The 19980-nt window shown below is 42.4% G+C and overlaps 1 protein-coding gene across 5 annotated transcripts in view; it reads right to left on the reverse strand.

The window, feature by feature from the left end:
* Positions 1-19980, reverse strand: part of TTLL7 (tubulin tyrosine ligase like 7) — a 79423-nt gene that overhangs the window by 41902 nt on the left and 17541 nt on the right. For 4 of the 5 annotated variants that reach the window (XM_083743333.1, XM_083743332.1, XM_083743331.1 and 1 more), the window contains exons 2-6: positions 12485-12662; positions 11549-11680; positions 9557-9678; positions 7569-7636; positions 1690-1848 (exon numbers count right to left, since the gene is read on the reverse strand). In XM_083743333.1, coding sequence (XP_083599459.1) covers positions 1690-1848; positions 7569-7636; positions 9557-9678; positions 11549-11680; positions 12485-12509 — 506 coding nt within the window. In that variant the 5' untranslated portion in view covers positions 12510-12662. Of the gene's footprint in view, positions 1-1689; positions 1849-7568; positions 7637-9556; positions 9679-11439; positions 11681-12484; positions 12663-19980 lie in introns of those variants that run through there. The other variant, XM_083743335.1, reaches the window with a different exon arrangement.

Here is a 19980-nt window from a genome sequence, read left to right on the forward strand (position 1 = left end):
TTTGACGCCATCAGTTCAGAAACTGAGGTTTGTAACTTGCTTTAACAAGACATCAACTTGGTGCTCTCCAGATGTTGTAGTCCGGTAATGTCTAGAGGGCACTAAGCTAGCAAAGGGTGTCTAAGGCCATACACAACTAACAACAACAATTTATTTATATGCTGCCCATCTGACTGGGTTACCCCAGCCACTCTGGGCTGCTTCCAACAAATTAAAACACAATACGACAAACAGAAAACTTCCCTATACAGAGATGCCTTCAGGTGTCTTCTAAAAGTCAGATAGTTCTTTATCTCCTTGACATCTGATGGGAGGGAGTTCAACAGGGCGGGTGCCATTGCTGAGAAGGCCCTCAACCTGGTTCCCTGTAACCTCACTTCTCTTAGTATACAGAGCCAAAGCCGTGCAGGGATTTAAAGGCCAACACTAATACTTTGAATTGTCAGCCACATGTTCTGGTGTTCCCAAGAGCTCAGATAAGTTCCCTTGCTTTTGAAGCCTGGTTTTACACTAAAGCAATGCAAAATGATCTCCAACACATTTAGGACCAAGGGTGCTATGGTGATCCCTTCATGTGTGGCTTTATTGTCACCACTGGAGATTATGCTCATTGACTGCAGTAAAATCAACAAGTTAAGGAATTAAATCAGCTTTTTAAGTCATAAGGTTCTCCAGAGAGTCTATCTAGCTGCTTTGTTATGAGTGCCATCAATTACGTTTCTATGGCCTCTCACATAAAAAGGTAAAGGGACCCCTGACCATTAGGTCCAGTCATGGCCGACTCTGGGGTTGCGGCGCTCATCTCGCTTTATTGGCCGAGGGAGCCGGCGTACAGCTTCCGGGTCATGTTGGCAGCATAACTAAGCCGCTTCTGGCGAACCACAGCAGCACACGGAAACGCCAATTACCTTCCCACAGGAGAGGTACCTATTTATCTACTTGCACTTTGACATGTTTTCAAACTGCTAGGTTGGCAGGAGCAGGGACCGAGCAACGGGAGCTCACCCGTCGCGGGGATTCGAACCGCCAATCTTCTGATCGGCAAGTCCTGGGCTCTGTGGTTTAACCCACAGCGCCACCCGCGTCCCTTTGGCCTCTTACATATTTACCTTTAAAAAAATCCTGCCCTGGAAAATGGTTGAAGCTTTATTTAAAAGAAACCATGCTGTAAACAAGCATGAATTATTTCGCCCTATTACACCATTTCATGCTAAAAAATGACTAAAAATCATTTATTGCTGCTAAGCCTGGGCAAACAACTTTTAACTATGTTGGGTATTCTTGTAAGATAAAGAATTGACCTGAGCTGCGTATTTGTCGTATTCGAAAAGAGAGAAAGAAAAAGCAAAGAAAAAAAGCAAATGAAAACGAATGCGTGTCACCGTTTTTACTACTGTATGAAAAATCTGATTTACATCATTGTTGTTATTTCTAAATCCATGGGTCATATTTACAAAGAACAATATAATCTATATTCAGCGCAGTTCACAGTAATAGTAACAGCAGGTGACACACAAGATTGAAGAACCTGTAAGCAGCCTTCCCATGAGCCCCAGCCTCCACCTCCCATCAGCCCCAGCCAAGGCATCCAATGATCATGGACGATGGGATGTGTAGTCCAGCAGTATCGGGCAGGCATCAAGTTGGAGGAGGCTGACTTAAAGAAGCTTCTTTAAACCCTGCACATACCCATGCCCCATTGCTCCGTTAGCTGGTTTGACGATGAATGTTTTCTGTCTACGTTTTCTCTTGAGTTCTTTTACATAATTCTGGAATTGTGTGTACTCTGCTGGGAAGATCCACGTCCGAGGAATAAAGCTGTACTCCTGAGGCTGAGATTTTATCATTCTGGGGAAAAGAAGAAGAAGAATTGCCAAAATGGCAAAACTTACCGGAACAATAAGAAACCAAGAAATAAAGAAATGTTTATTAAAGAATGGGGGGGGGGGGAATCTGTGGAACACTGAACAAGTTTTTGTAAACATGCAAGTTCGTTAGCAGGATTAACGTAAAAACAAGCAGTTAGATGCAGTGCTTTTTTTCTATTAAACAAATGTTTATGGGTGCTCTCATTTTCCTACTCATATTGAAATACTGCCCCTCAGTGAGGCCAAACTTAGATTCACAAAATGTTTAGGGGTATGCGTACCCCTGCGTACCACGCCCCCTGAAAAAAAGCACTGGTTAAATGTAATGCTAAAGATAAATCAAGGAGTAGGTAATAAACAGAACAATGTAGGAAATGCAGTGTTAAAAAATTAAAACTATAAGAAACTGCAAAAGGGGTGGAAGAAAGTCAAGACATATGTGTTTGTCGGGAAATTATCAGATCTGTATGTCTGTAAAACTTTTTAATAAAAAAAAATAGAAGAAGAAGAGGAAGAAGAAAGAAAGAAAGAAAGAAAGAAAGAAAGAAAGAAAGAAAGAAAGAAGAGTTTTCATATTTTGTGGCTTAAGCCTGCTATGTTTCAGTATCAGATACTAACAGACTGGGCCTCCAACTGTTCCACTAGAGCAAATGGGTTGTATTTAACACAGTCAGCGTGAGAGTGAAATGGACTTCTGCTTGCACAAAACCTTGACTTACCTCTCCTACCCACAGCGCCCTCAAAATCTGCTCTAGAGAATTAGGAACCTTCCAGAGCAGATTCTGGGAGGTGAACAGGCTGCAGGGGAGAGAGGAGGAAGAGGAAGTCCCATTGTATGAGAGGAGGATCGCTTACACAACATCGTATTCCACTCAAGGTCATCAATATGAACAGGGTACGTACCAAAACGACACAAAAACAACCTGTAACGTGTAGTATCACCACAAAGGTTTGCCGACGTAACAGAGAACATTATTAACTTAACAACAGCAGGATTACAGAAAAGTCAAGAGGGGATTTGCTATTTAATATTTGGATGCATGATTTCTCTCTTTTCCTGAGTTCAATTATGTATCGCACAGTCTGAAACTTCCTCCAACAACTCACAGGGAAACCCTTAAGGGATAGAATTTTCATTTGTACCATTTACACTATTTGCAGTTTATTCCTTCATTTACAGGGGACTAAGGCAGGAACACATTCATGGGAATTATCGCTCATTCCATTCACTGATACTTCTGACGTAAAGGGGAACCTTAATATGCCTAATGTTTCAGGTATTTAAAGAGTTGTTTGTGTAGGGAAACATTAGAAGAAAGATGTACCAGTATGCCACCTCGTGCGGCATGTAGACAGCAAACAAAAAGCTAAGAGCTTTGGCTGCAATGTATTAATTCCACAAGGAGATTATGCAGGACTGCCATTAGAAAGAAGAGGTCTGTGCTTTAAATTTCTTGCCTCATTACGAAAGTTGAAAAAAATGACAAGCACATCTGCAAAACCAGGACTGCAGCCACGAACATCAAGGCTTCAGTACAATAGATAGCCTGTCACAAAAACTACTCGCTAATGGCGCAACAAAACACAATTGCCAATGTAGTTTTTTTTATTGCTGTGCTCAGGATCATTATAGATCCAAATACTGGCACTGCAGTGACTCAGATTACAACCGAGGTATCACACACAAAATTGTATTAGTCTCGTTTAGCAGCTCAGCTAGGTTTTTTGATGTTTGTACTTCTACAAAAGTGACAAAGGGACTTATTCCTTCATTCAAACGAAATGCCAATTCATCTCACTCAATCCGGGGTGTCCATCCATTGAAAGGCATTCCACATGAGGCGATATGAACCCTCTTTGTGATTGAGCGTGATTTGTGATGTCTTTTGTGCATGCTGGTCATCAGGTGATAAACATGGTTGTAGGAACGGGGCCAATGGCTCAGTATTGTATTCTCCAAAGTATGCTATCTAACAGATTAGACTCACATACACTTGGTGGTTGTTTCAGTAATTCAGAGCTCAGGGATGCTGATGCACACAGCTGATCCTCTTTCCCACTTACTAATCCACAAGACAAAAGATGGGGAAATCTCATTAGCAGCAAAAGTGACAATAATCCACAGAAAGAAAGAAGCCCACATATGGGAGCTTTCTTTTTCCTAGGAACAACTCCTTCCACCAGTGAGCTGAAATACTGACGCTTTCAATCTCTGCCTGGGCCTCAGGCCACTTATGTAAGTCCCTTTTGAATGAAAGCTAATGGAGCTCATGCCAGAGAACTTTCCTCTGTTCCACCTTTCTTTCTTGCCAAGAAATTAACTTGCAAATGTGAACATTTCCCTCTCCTATTCTGGACCATGTTTAAACTCAGGATACCTCTCTGCACAGAACAACAAGACTCATCAGACGAGGACTTATACCTTTCAAAATCAAGGTGAGCTACTATGAGCACCTAAAATGGAAAGATGTGATCCTGTTCTTATTTCCCATTTGAACCAAGAGGATGGCCGCTTCACATGTGTAAAATATAAAGATGTGCTTAGAAGGGGGCTATGTTCAATTTAGGCCCAGATTTCCTACTGGGCCAGGGCTCAGTGGTAGACCACATGCTTTGAATGAAGAACGTCAAAGAATTCATAGAATCATAGAAACGCTGATGATTTGTCTAGTCCAGTGGTGGCTAAACTTGACCCTCCAGCTGTTTTGGGACTACAACTCTAAGAGAGTCTGTGTACTGGTCCAGTAAATGCTTCCGCTGCGCAACCAGCAACAGTTCTCTTTGCAGAGCATTAATTAAGTCCAGTGCAGAGATTCTTGTTGCAGTACAAGCTTCAGAGTCTCAGTAGCAAAGGAATAACGACACAGGGAAGCCTGTCTTTCCAAAGACAGGTTTATTGCAGACAGATAACAGAAACACCTCCGGAGCTTTCAGACATTTTTGCTTCACGCCCCGCAGGCAGAGAAAACAAACACTCTTTATATACTGAGCAACTTAACAACTTAACGAGCTTGACTACTTAAAGTCACATGACATTGCTAACTTGCCAGCGTCTTAGGTTTCACACCCTAACAAACTCCCATCATCCCTAGCTAACAGGACCAGTGGTCAAGGATGATGGGAAATGTAGTCCCAAAAGGGCTGAGTTTGGCCACCACTGAATTAGTCCAACCCCCTGCAATGCAGGAATCTCAACTAAAGCATCTAGGGTTAGGAAAGATCCCTACTGTATCCTTCAGAAAGCTACTTCCAGGGTAGTTGATATTGGACCAGATGTACCAATAGTTTGTCTCAGTATAAGGCCACTTCCCATATTCATTCTGGTGCTGCTTCTGGTCCGCTCTTCTTGCACTTCCATATTACTGGCCTCGTGAGTCTTGGCAGCCCTTTCTAATATAATAGAGATATGAAAAAGCAAGTGACTCTTTATCGAGAGTGGCTCTAAGGCCTTGTAGATTAGACGGGAAGCCCTATATAGCAATAGAAGGCATTCATTCTTTCTCTCTCTCTCTCTCTCTCTGTCTCTCTCCCTCCCTGCAAAAGGCAAAATGGAAGCAGGTACCTTAAACCCAAACGCCGACTGCAACAGACGACAACAGTCTAAGCACATCTACTTCCTTATTTTATAATAGCTCTGAATTGCACATCAGAATGTATTAACTTTTTGAAGCCAAGGCGGGGATGAGAAGATAAGAGATGAAAATATGGGGCAACGGGGCTTGTTGCCGAATCCAATTTTCTCAGCTGGTGTCCTCAGATACATTGTCATGCCTGTCACTGTTCCCTTTTTTCCCCCCATTCACACAGTTGCCTCTAGACATCCTCTTTAGAACAAAAGCGAGGAGATTTGTTTTGCCACTTCTACAGCATGCTTTCTTAAAATGAACTCCCAGCTACGCTATAATTAATGGGTATGATTCAATGTCGCACAAACGTCGGATCTGCAGGAGCATTTCAGCCTGCCAGACAGAACAATCCCCCGCCTCTCACTGCATGCTGTTCTGGGGGGGATCACCCAACCCGCCTGACCCTATTTTGAGGGGCACAAGGCAAGGAAAGGGGGGCGAGCTCTGTTGAGCAATCGAAAGCCCATGATTCAAAATTCAAAGCTTTCCAAAACCTGTTCAATCTGCCCAAGTCTTTTTTTCCATTTGTTCTAGGGCTAAGCTAAATGGCAAGGTGGCAGACCCATGTTTTAAAAACCTAGGTCTGTCCCACCCTCATAGAAATGAGGGTGAGTGGTCCAATTTTAAGAGAAAAAGGAACACGCAGTGGAGGAATGCTAACCACCTGCAAGCAACCTATGCCATATCCCCTCCTCACAATTCTTTTCCCCAATAGTACTTTTTCTCTGAGTTGGGCTCCAGAACCAGAAATGATCTGTGTTACTGGATGGAGCCATAATTCCACACCCCTAGCCTGTTTTCCTCTCTCCCCACAAGAATTTTCTTTCTTTCTGCAGATCTGCATTAAGCTACATGGTCTTAAATTTGAAAAGCTCAGATTCTTGGGAATCTAACCAATATACACAGTTCACACAAAACAATTTAGGTGACCATCCCTGCATTAAGGAGCTAGATAGCAGGTGTTGCATTGGTCTATACTGTATCTTTGTTCAAAATCCTAATTCTTCACACACAGACACAAACACAGACAAACACACACAGAGAGAAAGAACCTGATATCAATAAGGGACCTGATCTCATAACCTTCACTTTATGCAGAGAGCTCTCATCAAGACCACACAAAAGACTCTGTGCAGAAAATTGCCTTTTGGCAATATCCCAACAACAGCACGGACCAGGGCTGCTCAAAGCTCCAGACATTGGTCCAAGAACCAAACAGGCATTTTGCCCTAGTTGAGGAACACATGCACTAAGACATACCTGGGGAAATGGTTACATACAAAACCCATCTTTTTATTTCTTGTCTGCTGCTTGGAAAGATTTCCCTACTTCTTTGGGGTGAAGCTATTGGAAGATATATATATTCAATATTCCATTATTACATCCATCAAAACCTATTTATACTGTTGAATTTATCTTAATGCTGCCAACGTTTCCATGTGTACACAATTTCCCCCCATATATTCAATAAACGTTTTCCAATCTTCTTTAAACGTATGTTCTTCTAGTTCTCTTATTCTATATGTTAAGTCTCCTAGCTGCGCATATTCCATCAGCTTAAGTTGCCATTCTTCTTTAGTTGGGACCTCGCTAGTTTTCCATTTTTGGGCTAACCAGCTATTGGAAGCTTTTTACCATGCTAGTAAGAGTGTGCAGAGCAGTTTCCTAACCAGTCAAGCCAGAGGATCAGGCCACACTAATAACAACATAAGGGAAGTTAATCAAAAGAAGAGCCCATAAGAAGGCCCATCTACTCCAACATTGTGTTTCCTACTGTGGGCAACCAGATACTTCTGAGACGTTCACAAGTAGGGCATGGAAGAAACAGTCCTCCCTTTCTGTATCTCCCATTCAAATGATATTCTAGTGAACTGCTGATTCTGAATCAGAGCATTCCCCATAACTATTGTGACTACACAGCCATCTGTCACTCACAACAGGGTCTTGATAAAACTCGGGGGCTAAAACTGACCCACAAGGTCCCTAGATGGCAGAAAACAATGCTACATTACAAAAAAAAAAAGAGTTTATTAAACTGCGTTCCTTTACACACAAAAATTAAAAAGGAAATTACTTGGTCATGTTTCTTGCTAAGAAATCCTTCCTACAGATCTCGCCCATTCCTGGAAAGTGGTTGATTCTCTGGCGGGAGAAAAGAGGGAAAGACGTACGTTAGGGAAGGGTCAACAAATGAATTTACCAGAATTTATTTTAGACTTGTAACAAACTCAGTACCTACAAGAGACCGCTATTAATTATGCTAGGTAGATGCTGGAAATCTATTAGACAGCATGGACCTGTTTAATTATTACAGTGGTATCTTGGTTCTCAAACTTAATCTGTTCCGGAAGTCTGTTCCAAAACCAAAGCGTTCCAAAACCAAGGCATGCTTTCCCATAGAAAGTAATGCAAAATGGATCAATCTGTTCCAGACTTTTAAAAACAACTCCTAAAACAGCCAATTAACATGAATTTTACTATCTAATGAGACCACTGATCCATAAAATGAAAGCAATAAATAATGTACTGCAGTCACACAAGCAATCAATCAATCAATCAATCAGTAGCTGAACTGGGTTCCACACACTCACAAAAACAAAACAAAAAAGCCGCAAAAAAATCCAAAACAAAATAAACAGCAAAAACAGACAGACCTCAGTGTAACACTCAAATCGGAAGTGTGGCACTCAAATTGGAAGCGTAACACTCAAAACGGAGCACTTTTGGCATCCGGAAAAAGTTCGCAAACTGGAACACTTAACTTCCAGGTTTGCAGTGTTTGGGTTCCAAGATGTTTGAGTACCAAGGCATTTGAGAACCAAGGTACCACTATACTGGGTTTCAGGTGCTCGGTCTCCACCCCACCCCGCCAAGCACTGAAAGACCATATAAGAGAGCTATGGGGCTGCATGAGCTGCTCTTAACTTCTGCTGCATGCAAGAGCCATATCCCCATGTTCCACTGCTGTGTCAAAAGGAGGAATAAGATTAGGCGTGTAGTGGAGATGCAGTTAGCCTTCATGGCCCCACAACTGCCCTCACACGAACTTTTGAACTGTGCAGTGATGTGACCCCCCTCCTACTTATAGCAATGTATGGGGCCTTATCGTTCCTACCTCGTTTAATCTTACAGCAATCGCACATGGAGGATTATCAACATTTTCCCTTTAAATGAAGCAGCATGAGAAGCAAAGGGGCACCATGTTGGGTTCACAGCCGTGCCGGGATCTAGACTTGGGGTAGCCAACATGGGCCACAAGGTGTGGGAAACAATTCTCATCAGTTCCAGGGGGCAACGACCAGGGAGGATGGGAACTGAACTTCTGGAGAGAACCATGGTGACTACCCCTGATCTCTCAGACTTACATCCAAGCACACTAGTTACTGGGACCTCTTTGTGGAACTCCATTAACTAAGTTCTGGGCAATCAGATTTCCTTTTAGGAAAACTGAAGCAAAAACAGAAGAGAAAAGGCTCGTTGGTAAGTACAGAGGAAAGGGTGAATCAGTGGGCTGCTCTTCAGGTGGGCATATCTGGGTAAACTCATCTACAGAGAAGTAGTGACTGACTTATAGGCATGCAGATCGGGCGAGGGCCCATTTGAATGAAGACATATAACCAGCATGCCAACACTTTCACTTGCTTACTGTATTTAACTGATGCACGGAAGCCTGAGAGTGCTTTTCTCATGTTACCAGCTTTTGGTTTGGGAACAAGAAAGACTGAAGCTGTCCATCAGCTTCAGGTGGTGCAGCAGTAGCAAAAAGGTATTTTTGTGTGTGTGTGGAGAGAAATGTGCAACCACCAAATGCAGAATCAGTTTGCACATCACCGCGCCCCCCCCCCCCAATGAAATCCAGGAGACCTCTGCCAACAGGAAAGTCAGCTCTTGCTTCCCATTATGTCAGTAGAAGGTAATGGGTACATAATCATGAATGAACAATCAAATATACAGATTTCTCTGCACACACACACAAAAGGTTGAGCAATACAGAAATGTTATTATTTCTTCTACTGTCCTGATCAAGGTGCCCAAGGCTACCTGGTTATTTCTTCTTTGTACCTGGTAGTTTCGGAGCTCGGCAATCTTTTCCTGCTGCACAGCGCAATCACTCCAGATGAGATTTGCAGTCTCATCGTCGTCCCGAGTCTTTACATAGCCCATTTCTTCAATTACTACGCGTACTGCAAGAGAGGAATAGGTACATTGGGGGGGGGGGGAATCAAACTAGACTCCGAGGGAAAGTACACATAATTTAGTCATACAGCAGTACTAGCACACAGGCTATTATTGGTTTTTTTAAAAAAAAAAAAACTTGTGCTGCTCACCTTGCGATATTTAATTTTGCAAAACTAATCCTGCCGATTGCATAGTTTTAATCGTTGTGCTGCTGGGGCTGGGAGCAAACATTAGCTTGCTAAAGGAACCGACAAGAGCTTGTCGCTCAACCAAAAATGATTGAGGAATAACCCATTTAGTTCTCAGCTGCACCTCTGACATGAGATCGGCAGCAATATGTTGGCTGTGAAACGGGATGAGAAGGTTGACCTCACAAGCAAGGGTGATTTCTTATCTAGCCATAAATAATCAAACAGAAATCTGTTGGTGTGCACACAAGAGGTTGGAAGAGCGATTGCTCGTGCCTGACATACCAAAGCAGGGGGAGAGGTCACAGCTGTAAAAACGAGCAAAGGGGAATCACAGAACTGTAGAGTTGGAAGGGCGATGTAACCCCCTGCAATGCAGGAATATGCAGCAGTCCCATATGGGGATCAAACCTGGAAGAGCCATAGCTCAAGGTCAGAACATCTGCATGGCATGCAGATCCAATCCCCAGCATCGCCAGGTAGATCTGGGAGAGAGCCAGGCCTGAACCCCTGGAGGGCCACTGCAAGTCAGGGTAGACAATACTGAGGTCTGCTTGGGCTGCTTCCTGTTGTTTCTTCCTATGTTTCTAAAGGCAACAGAGCGATGCTTGAGTCTTATGATGAAACAGAGAGGATATCAGAAGACCCAGTTGAATTTCTACGGGTATGGAAATCTTTTTACGGAAAGGGCAGCTGGAGACCTGCCATACAACCCCCTCCAGAGAATGATGTTCTGAATGGTAATTACAGGAAGACTATTCAAATGACAGCGCCCTCGTCATAAGCCCCCAAGACCTAATTTCCTGTGACTAAACTCAGAAGGTAAAAAGCCAACCTCCGGCCCAGCAAGAAATGCGCGCTCTGCTCTTTTGCAAGCCATGTGTAAAATTAATGTGAGATGGGTGAGGTGTTGAGCTTAATGCACTGTGAGTAGTCCTGTTAAACGTTAGACGCTGGGATGGTTTAATAGAAGGCACTTAACGCACACATTCCAGCAAATGTGCGAGCTCTTACAGAACCGGGACTAAGCCTTTAAGCAGCTATTCTCTCTCAGGTGACATTTCAACCAAGCATAAATAAACCAGAGTTTTAGGGCACTAAGACTGGCTGATGACTCTGCATCCAAAACATCTGGAAGTGTGACTCATACAGCAAAGGTTGATGCAGGCTGTAGGCCTGATCAGTGCCTGGGTGGGGAAATATTAGGAGTTTCATAAAGGCAGTCTGGGTTTATAGAATCATAGAGTTGGAAGGAGACTCTGAGGATCATCTAGTCCAACCCCCTGCAATTCAGTTAATACTCAAGTGTCCCATATGGGGATCAAACCTACAACCTTGGCATTATCAGCACCATGCTCTAACCAACTGAGCTATTCTCTCAGTGGCTACTTATAATAGTCTTTTTAACTTAAATTTGTATATTTCATCCGAAGATCCCAGGGTGGTTCATCAATTCCCTAAGAACATAATAAGATCAGACCAGAAATTCGGGTAGCCCGGTTATTTCTCGCAGTAGCCAACAAGATGCCCATGGCAACCCACAAGCCACAATAGCAATAGTATCACGTTCTATCATACTTTGACCTGGAAGCTTTTTTAGCTATGAAACTGTCCTTGCTCCATCCACTTTTCTTTATTCTTATCACATAATTTAATTGTAAGGTAAGCAGAATATGTAGCTTGCTACCAATCTCATATTTTGTGCCAGCGACATTCGCAGTGATTGCTCCGTGTTTTTTCTTCTCTCTGACTTTCCTCCTTATTGTGCTTTGGTAAGGCAGCTCCGAGCTCAAAGTCAGAGAAGAGGTCCCTTGGTTATCTGTTTGAAAATAGGGAGGGGGGGATAAAATTCTATAATACCATCACAAAGTTCTTGCACGTAGTTACAAAAGGTGAACTGAACACACAGGTAAGTTTCTTTGTCACCTGGTCTTAGGAGGCATAACAAAAGTACAAAAACCAAATTAAAAAGGGAGGACTTCCCTTTGGTTTAGGTCGATAAGGTATTGCAAACATCTTGGAGCAATTGACAGCTCACTCAGTCTCAGTCCTGCTCCAACGAGATGCAGGCGCAGGGCTATTTTATATTTTTAGGTGCATGCCCAAGACTATTTCAGGTGCCCAGGCCTTTTCTGAATGGCATTTTAAAATTACTGTCCACAGCTCACCTTCCATTCTTGTACCGTTAATTTTATTTTATTCTTTTGGGTAAACATATTGCACTTTCGTTTTTCTACACACCTCCTCTCTGAATTAATATAATGTGAGCGTTTTATAAAATCTCTTAAAATACAAATTAGAATACACCTTGGTCATATGAAGGTATGTGTGGTTCTCCCACTTTGTATACACAGCATAAGCATGGGAACACGGTTTATATGCATGTATATCAGGAAGCACATAATTCAGGTAACCCTGGAACTAGCCACTCCCACCCCCCTTTTAATATGAAAGAATGGCAGGGATCAGAAATATGCTTCATGCCATGAGTTATGGCATATGAAGTAGAGGTGTTGCATGTGCGCTGCCCAATTCCGTACATGGCACTGGCAGGCCTTGGAATTTTGCAACGTCTGTCTTTGACCAAATATAACCAAGATACTTTTGCAAGGTGGAAGCCTACCTCCTTCATTGGGCAAGGATGGCATGGTCACTGGTAAGGTGCAATAGCTGAGCCCAAATCCTGCTGCACGCACTCAGGAAACTTCAAAGGCCCTCCAAGCCAGTTCTCTGAAAGCTCTTGTCATACCATGTCAGTTCAAGACTGTGGCGAAACTCAGTTCCAAAAAAGGAACAGGTGCCTGCATTTAATAAAGACATGAACCCATTACGAATAACTTTGGACAAAGTAAAATGCAAGGTTAGAAAGCAGTGGGTTTTGTGTTTTTTTAAAGGTACAGATTAAGAATCGGATTCTAGCGTCAAAGGAAGAGAACCTTCAGATCCAACCCATAAACTTCAAGATGGAATTTTCCAAAACGTGTTCCAGTATTTATTGCGTTAAAATTTGATCTCACATATTGTTTTAGAAAAGACATGCAGAATAATCATTACAGCCACTAAATTCTCCGGATGTTACCCAGCATAGTTGAAGGTTGGGTGTCTGAGGTGAGTCTGAACCAGCCGAAGACCATTGACCTACTCTTGAGTAAAACTTAGCTGACTGTCACCCATGGGCATTCTCTTTATTCCAAAGTTACATCAAGTAGCATTGTGGAAAAATGTAGCTATGATGTAAAAGTACCAAACCTGTCAAATTCAACCCACAGCCAATTTAAACTTGCTACATGGTCACAGGAAGAGAGGGGAAACCACATAACTATCAGGAAAGAAACCACTTTTTTGCTAACATGACAGATTAATACTGATGACAGAAGCTCTACTAGGATCCTGACTGATGCATAATATATTACAGTTTTAAAAGGGTAGGAGGAATGTCATGTCTTGAGTGTATTACAAACCACAGTGCTTTTCTGGCCAGTTATGGACTTGACTGCACATACTGTACTCCCAATAGCTTATCTGGACTATAAACAAAAAAGCTTGCAGATGACAAGGAACAGGCACTCCAAGAACAGCTACAGAATGACATTAATGTAAATGATGAGCAGGAAAAACTTGGCCTCTTGCACTGAAGTGCATGGGACGCCATCGACACAGCCTATTTTGTTCATTCAGGAGGATTAAAAATATACAATGGGTAGATGAACATAATGCTCATCAGCACTGGGGCAGAAAGCTCCATTCTCTATTAAATCTTCAGCTCTCTGAAAAAGCTTCCAGAAAAAGAACTGAGTCTTTTAAGATTCCCACTCATGATACAGTGGTACCTCGGGTTAAGAACTTAATTCGTTCTGGAGGTCCGTTTGTGACCTGAAACTGTTCTTAACCTGAAGCACCCACCACTTTAGCTAATGGGGCCTCCTGCTGCCGCCGCGCCACCAGAGCACGATTTCTGTTCTCATCCTGAAGCAAAGTTCCTAACCCTAGGTAATATTTCTGGGTTACCGGAGTCTGTAACCTGAAGTGTATGTAACCTGAAGCGTATGTAACCCGAGGTACCACTGTACATGTACTTGACTCACTTTTGCCTCTGGTAAAAGGCTTTTGAATTTGTTTCAGAAGCCCACAGACGATAGAGGGACAAAAGTAACATGTGTGTTGTTTGCCACAGAAAACCATGATGCTGCTCTCTTGCCGCTTCCAACTCTCTTTTAAAAACATTGCCTGCCTCCAGTCTTAATCAGCATGCAACAGTGCCAAGGATATTCATGGTCTCTGGATATTCATGTTGGATTATTAAGCTGCGATGTGCACAAGCCTTGTGCCACTCCTTACCACCACCATAGTATGCCATGGTTGAATACTTCCTGGAATAAATTACCATATCTTCCCATTATGTCCAAACCAGAACACTGTGGTGAAGTAAAGCAGGATTTGAAACCATCATTTCAGATCACAATTTGATCCAAAACACTTTGGACATAATGGGCAACCAAGGTTTTTTTTTTTTTAATAAATATTTATTGAGATTTTTTGAATACAATGCATAAATGATAAACAGAATTACTTATATCATGACATAATTTCATCACTTCTTTGAACTCCCTCACGTCTCCCGCTCCCACTTACATCGTTATAAAGTTTTTCAAGCAAATTATCATCTTGTTTACAACCTTATATCCGCTCATTTAAATAGAGTCTAGCAGTTCTCCAAAAAATTCATATTTTCGTTAATCTCACTTATCATCAAATTCCAATCTAATTCCGTGGTAGGCAGTTATTTATGATCAAGCATCCTTCTTAACATTCAACCAGATTACAATGTTTTTGTAAATAAATCTTGAATTTCTTCCAGTCTTCTTCAACCCTCTCTTCCCCCAGGTCTCGGATTCTGCCAGTCATCTCGGCCAGTTCCATGTAGTCCATCAGCTGCATCTGCCACTCTTCCAGTGTGGGTAGATCTTGAGTTTTCCAGTTCTTAGCAATAAGTATCCTTGCTGCCGTTGTGGCATACATAAAAAATGTTCGGTCCTTCTTTAGCACCTTCTGGCCGACAATACCCAGAAGGAAGGCCTCTGGTTTCTTAGTGAAGGTATACTTAAATACCTTTTTCAACTCATTATATATCATTTCCCAGAAGGCCTTCACTTTAGGGCAAGTCCACCAGAGGTGAAAGAATGTTCCTTCATTTTCTTTACATTTCCAACATTTGTTATCAGACGAATGGTATATTTTGGCAAGTTTAACTGGGGTCATGTACCATCTATATATCATTTTCATTACATTTTCCTTCAGAGCATTACATGCAGTGAAGTTCAGCCCAGTGGTCCACAACCTTTCCCAGTCCTCAAACATAATGTTATGCCCAATGTCCTGTGCCCACTTTATCATAGCCGATTTAACCATTTCGTCTTGTGTGTTCCATTTCAACAGCAAGTTATACATTCTTGAAAGTACCTTAGTCTTAGGTTCTAACAGTTCTGTTTCCAACTTCGATTTCTCCACCTGGAACCATAACTTTTTGTCGTTTTTAAAGACTTCTTTAATCTGAGCATAATGTAACCAGTCTCGCACTTTATCCTTCATTTTCTCCAAACTCTGCAATTTCCAATTGTCACCATCTTTTTCTAATATTTCCCAATATTTTGGCCATTATTGGGTCTTTTTCGGGCCTTAGCTTCCAGGGGTGAAAGCCACCTCGGAGTTTTATTTTCCAATAAGACTTTGTATTTTGTCCAGACATTAAATACTGCTTTCCTGACAATATGGTTCTTAAAGGCCTTATTGATCTTAACCTTGTCATACCATAAGTATGCATGCCAACCAAAAGCATTGTTAAAACCTTCCAGGTCCAGTACGTCAGTGTCTTCCAGAAGTAGCCAGTCTTTTAGCCAGCAGAAAGCTGCGGCTTCATAGTACAACTTTAGGTCTGGCAGGGCAAAGCCCCCTCTTTCTTTCGCATCAGTTAATATCTTAAACTTAATTCTGGGCTTTTTGCCCTGCCAGACAAATTTAGAGATATCTCTCTGCCACTTCCGGAAGCACTCCGTTTTGTCCACAATCTGTAATGTTTGAAACAAAAACAACATCTTTGGCAATACGTTCATCTTAATAGCAGCAATTCGGCCTAACAAAGAAAGCTTCAGTTTTGTCCAACTGTCCAAGTCTCTCTTAATTTCAGACCAACATTTTTCATAATTATCCTTAAATAGACTCAGATTTTTTGCTGTTATATTTACCCCTAGGTACTTTACTTTTTTAACCACAGTTAGTTCTGTTTCTCTCTGAAACCGTTCTGACTCTGTATCTGTCAAGTTTTTTCCCAACACCTTAGTTTTCTGTTTATTTAGTTTAAATCCCGCCATCCGACCAAAGTTTTGTATCAGTTGCAATACTCTTTTTGTACTAGATTCTGGCTCCTGCAATGTCAAAACTAGATCATCTGCAAAGGCTTTAAGTTTGTATTGTTTTGCTCCGACCGGGCAACCAAGGTTAATTAACCCAGGAACTCTTCGACCATGGAGTACCGAAAAGAGAGGGTGAAAGCAGTGATGTGAAAAGGGAGTATGCAAGCACTCACTGGGCTCATGCATATCTTGGCTTACTAGGCAAAGATAGATCTCCAAGCTGGGTCAGCTTCAAACAAACCATGGTTAGCTGGGTCAGAGTCAGAAGTAAAACAAATGAACTAACCCGGTTAAACAAACCATGGCTTATACAGAGTGAGAGAAAAGGTATGACAACCTGACTTTGGGCCAATACATTATCTTGCCTCCCTCTACAAGTTGCTAGAACCAAGCGAAGGCCAGAGAATGTCTCTCCAGAGCATCTCTGATAAGGTCTTGGGCTGGGCCAAATTATTTGATTGTTGAGATCTGGACTTGTCCACTTCCAGGGCCAAGCCCACCCAAAATGTAATAACATGGCAAATGCAATATCAGGCTAATCTGAGAAAGGATTTCAACAATGCATATTTGGAAGGGAATCCAGTAACAACTGGCGTTTCAACTGATTAGTTTTAATGGAACACATTGCAAATCAGCCAGCCATTCTTAGAACACCACCTTGGCTATTTTTGCAAAGGGTTTCATGTTTTCAGTTGCTGCCAGCAGATTGCAGGAACAACATAATCGTTGTGATTCAACTCATTAGTTCAAAAAGTGTTGATTATGTAACAAAAGAAGAAAAATCAGAACAGCTGCTAACGAGCAGCCTTTCCTTATCCTTGGAGACATAGTTCCTACACCCAACTGCAATAAGGTCCTAGCTAGAAAAAATATTGGTGAGCCATTTTCAGATGGCCCATTCTTTAATTCCACCCAGCCCCCAGCCCCCAATGCAGCCAAGTGAATTGGATTGGGACAGCAGGACTAGGAGGGGTGGGGTTATAATTTCCCCTTATATTGTTTTCCTACAGTGTAGTAGTTCTAGGGCTGGACTAGGACTTTGAAGACCAGCATCTTTAAGATATCAATCTTCCCTTCTTCTCTTTCCATGGTTCATTTTACATATCATAAATCCCTGCATATTTTACAAAAACTATACCACTCATTATTCCATTATTGCATCCATCAAAACTTGTTTACAGTGTTTTCAGCTGTACACAATTATTTCCCAAATATTCAACAAACATTTTCCAATCTTCTTTAAATGTATGTTCTTCTAGTTCTCTTATTCTATATGTTAAGTCTGCAAGCTGTGCATATTTCGCCAACTTAAGTTTCCATTATTCTTTAGTTGGGACCTCGCTCGTTTTCCGTTTTGGGGCTAACAAAACAAGGGCCGCAGTAGTAGCATACATAAATAACCTGGGAATTTCAGTCTGAATTATCCCCAGCAGAAAGGACTCTGGGTTTTTTTGGAAAGTACTTTTAAACATTTTTTCAAGTCATTATGGATCATTTCCCAATACTTTTTTACAAGTCCAGAATCAGAGGTAAACTTTAAAGACACAGGAACACACACATCTATCTATCTATCTATCTATCTATCTATCTATCTATCTATTTATTTATACTACTACTACTACTACTACTACTATCACCACCACCACCACCCACCCTTCACCAGAAGGTACCAGGGCGGGTTTATGTTTATTATTATTATTATTATTACTACTACTACTACTACCACCACCACCACCACCCACACTTCACCAAAAGGTACCAGGGCGGGTCACACCAATGTAAAAAAAATGGATCAGTTTCAGCTCCTGAGTTGTCTTCAATGACAGGCCCATTTAGAGCACATAGCAATAGACCAGTTTGGAAGCAACCAGAGCATAGAGTACCGAAGACAAATCATCTATGTCCAAAAGGTCTGTAGCTGGCCAGAGCTGGAAAAAGGAACTCCTAGTCACCAAAGCTACCTGAGCCTCCAGGGATAAGGTTGGATCCAGTCCCCAAACTATGGACCTGCTCCTTTCAGAGGACTGCAACCCCACCCAGAGCAGGGCATCTTACACTTCACAGATTTGAGAACTCAGCACGCATAACACCTCTGTCTTTTCAGGAGTCAGCTTCAATTTATGAAGCTAAGGAGGTGCCTGTTCTGTGCTGGATCACAGTGGTTTCAATGAAGGGTCTTTCCTAGCCCTCCCTAGAGATAATAGACACTGAACCTGGAATCACCTGAAAACAGACAGGCCACATCTGGAAGCCCACGTTGTCAAACCAGACTCCAAACATAATATGGCACCTTAACTGCAAAACAAATGGGAGGGTCAGGCAAGGAATTAACTCCCTTCCCTGCATTAATGGAAATGGAGGGTCTGTGTATTCAGAAACACATGTTTCTCGACCTCAATTACCCCGAAGCAAAGCCATGAAAAACCCAGCTCAATTTAAAAGCTAACTTTCTGCTGCCTCCAAGCGACAAGCATGACGACATTGCAAGGTCCACTGGATCTGTAATTCCAAGTCACTGCAAACCCTGACCTCAGGGTGCCCAGTCTTCATCCTGCCTTGAAATGCTGGCGCCAGAACTCAGCACCATGCAGGAAGAGCCACTCGCGAAGTTAGCAGGAAAGCTTTGTGCTCATGTCATTACTAAAACCAGCATTTAAGAACAAACGTGATCTGGTGACCGTGTATTTTTATGCTTGGAAGAGAGAGAAATATCTCGCAATATGCCGCAAACGTCTTCCATTTCAGAGAAGTCTGCTCTGCCAGACAACTTTTCTTTTAAATAGATGGGAAACTGCAGTACAGTGGTACCTCAGGTTAAGTACTTAATTCGTTCCGGAGGTCCATTCTTAACCTGAAACTGTACTTAACCTGAAGCACCACTTTAGCTGATGGGGCCTCCTGCCGCCGCCACGCCGCCAGAGCACGATTTCTGTTCTCATCCTGAAGCAAAGTTCTTAACCCGAGGTACTATTTCTGGGTTAGCGGAGTCTGTATCCTGAAGCGTATGTAACCTGAAGCGTATGTAACCTGAGGTACCACTGTACAACGGAAGATTTAGAGCTGAGCCGAACATGCCTCTTCCACCAACAGAATTTCCCCACTGCTGATTAGGAGGCAAATTCAGAGAAGCCATTTCAAAGCATGAGCACCTGCAAGAGTTCCCCAAAGTTTAGAGGGGTGCTTAGCATTTAGCAATTGTATTGTAGCCTGTCTTGCTCTGCCCCAAAGAGCTCTGCTGTTTATTACTTGCAGGAAAGAAAAAAAGCAGGATGGAAGGGGAACCACCCAGAAAATGGCTCATATACACTCTCTGAACCTTTCAGGAACTTTTGTGCCTCTCTCACCCAAACACCACCCCAGACTCTGGGTCCCTTCTTCCTTCTCCTTTCCATCCAATTTAGAACCAAAATGTCACAACAGAAACACAATATGTTTATAAATATGCATTTAAAAAGGTAAAGGGACCGTTAGGTCCAGTTGTGACCGACTCTGGGGTTGCGGTGCTCATCTCGCTTTATTGGCCGAGGGAGCTGGCGTACAGCTTCCAGGTCATGTGGCCAGCATGACTAAGCCGTTTCTGGTGAACCAGAGCAGCACATGGAAACTCTGTTTACCTTCCCACCAGAGCGGTACCTATTTATTTACTTGCACTTTGATGGGCTTTTGAACTGCTAGGTTGGCAGGAGCAAGGACCGAGCAACGGGAGCTC

The sequence above is a fragment of the Podarcis gaigeae genome, assembly GCF_964106915.1.
Source record: "Podarcis gaigeae genome assembly, chromosome: 6".
NCBI lineage: Eukaryota > Metazoa > Chordata > Lepidosauria > Squamata > Lacertidae > Podarcis > Podarcis gaigeae.